Here is a 7,948-nt window from a genome sequence, read left to right on the forward strand (position 1 = left end):
ATCAGAATCCAATTCCTTTTTTTTTTTTTTTTGTCTGTTTTTCAATCTACGTGACTTAGCATGTGAATCTTATTTTGCCGAAGCAAGCTAAGTATTTTAACTCTTTCTATTTTGTTTGAAGCTCCTTTATGGTTTCAAATACTTACCCTGAGAATCTAGACGTTGCTATGTCAGAATATTCTGTGTGAGAATGACATTTTAGCTGTTGCTGTAAATCATTGTGTAATGTGTCATCCAATGAGTAGTTTTTCTAACCAGTCATAGAGAAATTGGAAAAAGAAAACGTCTTTTGATACATTGATTTTGCCAAGAAAGCTTCTGCCCGTATTAATTTTGTTTTGCATGGATTCAATCCAGATTTGATTTCCTTAACTCAGGACTTCTATCTTGACAATGTTGTCAGCTGAAAGCACTAAGATTTTCTTTGACTTGCTGAAGACAAGTGCACAGTCCATGTCAATCCCCGACATTGACCAAGTTTTGGAGGAAGTATTACTGAAGCTGCCAGTCGATGTTCTACTCACTTTCAAATGTGTATCCAAGCAATGGCTCTCTATCATCTCCCATCCAGCATTTGGCTATCTACATTTCCGAGGCAACCCTGGCATGTATTTCGTTGCTGGCTTCCTTTTCTATCATTTGTCTGAGCCTCGTAATCCCAGAAGTGCCTTCATTTACCTTGAAGGTTACAAAAAAGCATATCCATTGCGCTCGTTGAATTTTATTGGTGCAAATCCTGACATACACAGAATATGGTCTTGCAATGGCTTGCTGTGTTTATGCGTTTTTACTGGTGGGAAGTACTGTTGTTGTGAATAGTACATTTGTAACCCCACCACAAATAAATCTATCAAACTGCCTGATCTTGAGAGTCCTCTGGCATCAAGAATATTGTCCATGACTATAGCATTTGATCCTTACGTGTCGCAGTACTATAAAGCTGTTTGTGTTTCAATTGTCGGAATGCAATATCGCTTCTCTATCTACTCATCTGAAACCAAAATCTGGAGAGAAGCTGGTAATGCTTTGGACATAACCAATGAGGATCATTATCTTAAAAGAGGTGTTTTCTGTAATAATTCTGTGCATTGGATTAGCAAGTTGGGGCCTTTTTTGCATTTTGATACGGATAAAGAGTGCGTTCAAATGATGCCGGCAACTCCAATACATATGGGAAAGTGAAAAAAGGTTGATTCTGCACTTTCGGTCTTCAAAGGGGCACCTGCATCTGATTGAATTGCGGAGGTCAAACACTGCTTTGGCATACTTCTTGGAGATGAAGAGGGACTACTAAGAATGGGTTCTTCTGAGGTACAGTGTTAATTTTAGTCAGTTAACTAGAATACGCACTGCTTTGGATTTCTGTCGTATGAACTGCATACGGTATTATTTTCCGCTGGAGAATGAACCTCACAGATTCTGCCTCGTAATATCGACTGCTCACGCGACTGGTGCAACTCTCTCATAATTCAAAACATTTTGATAGGGTAAGGTCTCCTTGTGAACCTGACCAGGGTTTCATGAATCATGACACAATTCAAGTGGTACAGATGCGACCCTCATATCATGACCCTCACAGCTGTTTGATCGATGCCGGCAAAAGTAAAGCTATCAGAAGTTTATTTAGTGAAGGATCTTGCAATTCATGTATTATGTCAAACCTGACATTCACCTTTCCTGGTTCCAAAGATAAGATTATACAGGTGCTATGTGTATCGATTGAACTCTACATGCAAACATTGATTAATCCATACTCCTTTTTTGGGATATGTTTAAGTGTTTGTTCTAGTAAATTCTGTAAATCTCTCAATAGGTACATCTTTACGACTAGGATGATCAGCTAGTTTGGGACAGGAACTTGAGATGCAAACAGGTACTATCTCATGAAAAGAGATGCATGATTTAGAAGGAAATGGTCTGAGCAAGATGCTGAACATGGTTTATGGTTTCGATCTTACTTTCCGTCGGTATATATAGTATATCAGTCAATATATCAGGAATTGGAATAGATTTCTGCAGTATCTTCGATTGAACTCAGCTGCAGGATTTCTTGAAGTTGAATTTCAGGTATAGTTTTCCAAAATAAAACCAATCAAAGTTTTACAAAGTGAAGAGATGGAAGTAGCTTTTGGTCCCAAGTTTAGGGAACCAACCTCAGATGGGCATGCACAACCCCACCACATACTACTGTTTTTGCATGGAGTCTTGGGAGTTGCTCCAACTTAAAATTGATCAAGGAATAAGATCAAAGTACATGAAAAGGCAGCATCATTTTCATTTCCAGTGTCTCTTGGCCTAAACCAGTTACCACATTTTACGAGATTTCTATCATTTTCAATTGAAAGCCATGTGCAGAATAAATCAACTCAAACTGGAAATGAATTGCGTCTTGGCATGGACTTTGTTCAAGCGGAGTTAGAAAAGTATCATTTACTCCTTCATTGCCTGCGTAAACTTATGTACAAAAATCAGTTTGGCAATCTTTTTTGGATCACAGTCAACTTGCCTGGTAAAGTGAGTTTAGCAAGTTGAGTCAGCTCATGCTTGCAGTTCCATATCAACTTTCAATGGTCTTGGTTTTTTTTTTCTCCTCTTTTCTTTTTTGATTAAAGTATTAGATTATTTTGTAATTTTATTGGCATTGATTAACTTTGTTTTTTCAAAAATACAAGGCTAAATAAGAATTGATAAAGCCCACCACCATAATAATACTACTATATATGATCCACCGCGGCCTAGATTTGTCTCAACCACATTTTGGGTACAAATTTTTCCCGATTAATTATTTGGTGTGATATGCAAGTATGTGCTTGATTTTCTCATATTGGGATTTTTAAAACCCCAGCAAGTAGAACATTGTTCTTTTTGGATTTTGGTTGTATTCATTGGTCTGTACCTTTTTCTTCAGACTGAGCGGCTAATTTTTTGTCATCCTCTTGTTGGATAATTGGCTACAACAATGTTAACACTATCTGCTTGAGTCGTGCGTAGCACTGTCCTAAGAAACTATTTCATGAAATTGAAATATTTCCCCAGGATTAAACAAGCCTTCTTCTATTTATTGCGAACAAGAAAGACAAACTTTCTTCTTGTTGCAAACTAGAAGGACCAGAACTAGCAAATTAAAACCAGCAGATATATATATAAAAAGGATGAGAACAGAATTATCAGGAAGATATCAACTAACAAAAAAAAAAAAAAAAGAGAGAGAGAGAGAGGGATAGAGCAGCTATCAAAAGATATTAACTGAAGCTGCTGGGGTGATTTTCTGAGGGAGAAGTGGATCCTATTTATAGACTTCAGAGTGAGGTGCAACCCTTCTCACTTCCGATGTGGGACAAAGACTGCAACCCTTCTCACTTCTCAATGTGGGACAGAGAAAATAATACTTCTCATTTTTTCGATGTGGGACAAAGAATATTTTTGAAATACTATATATTTTACAACAATCTCCCACCTATTTCAAAAAAATTCTTTGAATAAAGGAAGAATTTTAAAAGTACTCTGCTGGATTTGGTTGAAATGTAATTAGATTGGTGTCTTTTGGACTATGAACCAAACATAGATTGATAAAATATGATCTACAGAATTATTGGTGAAATATAAATTTCTATGAACCAATAACTCTTGATGTATGACAGAGATTTTATCAATCACATTACAACCCATAATTTGCTGTTAACGCGATTTTGCGCTTTTTGGCCGTGCGCCTGCCTGGTTATTCATGAGAGCTCTAAAGATTTGACCAATGACTCTTATAGGAGCGGCCCCACTCCACTCTCATATAGGTGAATTCATCAAGTGTATATTGCTTTAACTACACCTCCCTAATGGGATATGAATTCATTAAGAGTTTTAACTCATCCTCACAATTACTCAAAGCACTTATCTCTAGAGAGACTTAAATTGAAGTGCTTTACCATCAATATTGACTTGTTATTACCCATATGAACCTACTTCATGGGATCACCAATCACATAGGTTGGGTTACTGTCTCTATTGACAACTTGTTGGTCGAAGTCCCATTTCTTTTGTAGTTTGAAGAATCAATTTTCTTCCTACGGGTTTAGTCAGAGGATCGGCCAAATTCAACTCTGACTTTACATAATCAATGGAAATAATTCCATCTCTAAGCAGCTGCTTTACGACATCATGTCTCAATCTCATGTGTCGACTTTTACAATTATACGATTTATTTTTAGCTATGGCAATCGCTGCTTGACAGTCACAATGTATGGACACAGGAGGCAACAAATCCTTAGTTGAAGGAATATTAGCTAAGAAATTTCTCAACCACTCGGCCTCAGTCCCTGTCAGTTCCAGAGCTACAAACTCTGACTCCATTGTTGATCTAGCAATGATTGTCTGTCTAGCAGATTTCCATGCTATTGCACCACCACCAAGGGTGAACACATAACCACTAGTGGATTTCGTATCATTTGAATCAGAGATCCAATTAGCATCACTGTAACCTTCTAATACAGTGGGAAATCCACTATACAGGATACCAAAATTCATGGTACCTCTCAAATATTTCATTAGTCTGACTAATGCAAACCAATGCTCACGGTTGGGATTATGAGTATATCTACTCAGTCGACATACAGCATAAGCTATATCAGGTCTAGTAAAATTCATCAGATGCATCAGACTCCCAATAATCTGAGCATATCTAGACTGAGCAATTGGGTCACCATTATTTTTCTTTAATTGAGTGTTAGCATCATAAGGAGTACTCACAGGTGTCACATCATAATTTTCAAACTTCCTAAGAAGTCTTTCTGTATAATGTTCTTGTGACAACATTATACCATCACATTTCCTTATGATTTTAACACCCAATATTATTTTGGCTTCACCCAAATCTTTCATATCAAAATTAGAAGACAAAAAATATTTAGTACTATTTACAATATCTAGACTAGTACCAAATATAAGCATGTCATCCACATATAAACTGATTATCACATATTGATCATTTATAATTTTGACATATACACATTTATCCACTTCTACAGACGAGAAACCATCTTTCATCAATACTTGATCAAATTTCTCATGCCACTGTTTAGGAGCTTGTTTTAGGCCATAAAGAGATTTAATTAGTTTACAAACCTTATTTTCTTGTCCAGATACAATACATCCCTCAGGTTGAAACATATAAATTTCTTTTTCTAAATCACCATTTAAAAAGGCTGTTTTGACATCCATTTGATGAATAACAAGTTTATGGATAGAAGCTAAAGCAAATAAAACTCGAATAGACGCAATTCTAGTTACTGGTGCAAATGTATCAAAATAATCAATATTTTATTTTTGAGAAAATCCTTTTGCTACTAAACGAGCTTTGTACTTTTCTATAGAGCCATCAGAGTTATATTTTCTTTTAAAAATCCATTTGCAACCAATAGGTTTTGCACCAGGAGGTAAGTCTACCAAAATCCAAGTTTTATTTGACAAGATAGAATCTATTTCAGATTTAATTGCTTCTTTCCAAAATTTACACTCAGGAGAAGAAATAGCATCGGAGTATGTTAAAGGATCATTATCAACAAGAAAGGTTTGGAATTCATTTCCAAATGAAAATTCTTTTCTTGGCCTTTTGCTCCTTCTTAATTCCTCAATTGGAATAATTTCCTTATTTATTTCAACAGGTGCATGAGAAATTTTACTAGACAGTGGAAAAATATGTTCAAAAAATTCAGCATTCTTTGTCTCAATAATTGTATTACAATCAAGTATATCACTTCTTAACACAAGAAATCTATATGCAGCACTATGTTCAGCATATCCAATAAACATACAATCAGAAGTTTTAGAACCTATTTTCCTTTTCTTAGGTTCAGGCAACAAGACTTTAGCAAGACACCCCCAAACTTTTAAATATTTCAAATTTGGTTTATAATTTTTCCATAACTCATAAGGTGTTTTGCCAGTCTTTTTATGTGGGATTCTATTTTGTAAGTGACATGCAGATAATATAGCTTCTCCCCATAAATTATCTGGAGCATGAGAACTAATTAACATAGAGTTCATCATTTCTTTTAATGTTCTATTTTTCCTTTCAGCTACTCCATTAGATTCTGGAGAATAAGGTGGAGTTATTTCATGTATTATGTCTTCCTGTTCACAAAGGTTATCTAAAGTTAAATATTCTCCACCCCTATCTGATCTAATTCTTTTTATCCTTTTATTAAGTTGATTTTCTACTTCAGACTTATAGGATAAAAAGGCATTATAAGTATCATCTTTATTTCTAAGTAAATAAACTTTGGTATATCTAGAATAGTCATCTATAAAGGTGACATAATACCTTTTCCCACCTCTAGTCATTGTTTGTTTTAAATCACCTAAATCAGTATGAATTAAATTTAATAACTCAGTTTCTCTATGGACAGTTATACAACTTTTCTTTGTTATTTTAGCTTCTGCACATATTTCACATTTGTCCATATTATCATTAATACCAGAAATTAGACCACATGATTGCATTTTCTTTATATAACCAATATTAACATGTCCTAATCTAGCATGCCATAAAGAAATGGAATCAACAATATAAGCAGAAGAAGATGCATTTTCATTTATCACATTGGAAATATTAAGTACAAAAAGTCCCTGATTACAATAGCCTTTCCCTACAAACACATTATTTCTTGTCATTACAATCTTTTCAGATTCGAATGATACTTTCACCCCAACTTTTCCAAGCAAAGCCACAGAAACAAGATTTGCCCGAATATTTGGAACATGCAGCACATCATTAAGAGCCAAAGTATTTCCTGAAGTGAGTTTCAATAGTACTTTGCCCTTACCCAGAACTTTAGTAGTTCGTGAGTCTGCAAGGTAGACTATTTTTTTCATCATCCCCTATTGAAGTATAGGAGGAAAACGCTTCTCGATTTGCACATATGTGCCGAGTAGCCCCAGAGTCTACCACCCATTCTTTAACATTAGCTGCAATGTTCACTTGAGAGATGACTGCAGCAATTATTTCATCTCCTTCGGTTAAATTAACCTTAGGAGGATTACCATTTGCTTTGTCACCTTTATTGTATCTATACAGGGCAACATAATGTTCTGATTTTCTACAATAATGGCAATTGCCTTTCTTTTTCTTAAAGTTGGGAATATTAGGCTTGTAATTGGAATTTTTTAGTCTATTATACTGGGACTTATTGGCTTGCATATAGCTACAATACACGTCAAATAATTCATTTAAGAGTGTTTGTAAAATAGTATGCCTACATACCTTATTGGCATATTGCCACGATTCTTGTATTTTGACATCTGTGGTTGAAGCAGGTTGGGACTCCGTTAGTGCATAGACCACTCCATGGATGTCGAGTCGTGAGTGTACTCGTTCTTGCCACCTTTTGAAATTTTCATTGGCGAAAATTTCAATTTTGGATACATCTGGAAAGGGCTTGGCGAATGGTAGTGCCACTGCAACAGTTGCTGATGAAGGCTGCGGGGTGCTAACATTGTCAGATGCCTTAGTTTCTTAGATTGTTGGATAATTGGCTACAACAATGTTAACACTATCTGCTTGAGTCGTGCGTAGCACTGTCCTAAGAAACTATTTCATGAAATTGAAATGTTTCCCCAGGATTAAACAAGCCTTCTTCTATTTATTGCGAACAAGAAAGACAAACTTTCTTCTTGTTGCAAACTAGAAGGACCAGAACTAGCAAATTAAAACCAGCAGATATATATATAAAAAGGATGAGAACAGAATTATCAGGAAGATATCAACTAACAAAAAAAAAAATAAAAGAGAGAGAGAGAGAGGGATAGAGCAGCTATCAAAAGATATTAACTGAAGCTGCTGGGGTGATTTTCTGAGGGAGAAGTGGATCCTATTTATAGACTTCAGAGTGAGGTGCAACCCTTCTCACTTCCGATGTGGGACAAAGACTGCAACCCTTCTCACTTCTCAATGTGGGAC

The 7,948-nt window shown here is 35.6% G+C and overlaps 1 protein-coding gene across 1 annotated transcript; it reads left to right on the forward strand.

Moving 5' to 3' along the window:
- The first annotated feature begins 393 nt into the window (after positions 1–393).
- LOC140015602 (F-box protein At5g07610-like) lies at positions 394–1,182 on the forward strand. Its single transcript, XM_072068300.1, has 2 exons — positions 394–800; positions 888–1,182. Exons 1-2 carry the CDS (start codon positions 394–396, stop codon positions 1,180–1,182), a joined length of 702 nt encoding a protein of 233 aa, XP_071924401.1.
- The last annotated feature ends 6,766 nt before the right edge of the window (positions 1,183–7,948 follow it).

This window comes from Coffea arabica, chromosome 1e (assembly GCF_036785885.1).
Source record: "Coffea arabica cultivar ET-39 chromosome 1e, Coffea Arabica ET-39 HiFi, whole genome shotgun sequence".
Classification (NCBI taxonomy): domain Eukaryota; kingdom Viridiplantae; phylum Streptophyta; class Magnoliopsida; order Gentianales; family Rubiaceae; genus Coffea; species Coffea arabica.

Excerpts from the sequence above, each read along its gene's own strand:
- LOC140015602 (XM_072068300.1), top strand. The coding sequence starts at position 394 with ATGTTGTCAGCTGAAAGCACTAAGATTTTCTTTGACTTGCTGAAGACA. Across the intron at positions 801-887 it reads TGCGTTTTTACTGGTGGGAA|AATATTGTCCATGACTATAG; the intron begins GTACTGTTGTTG and ends TCTGGCATCAAG.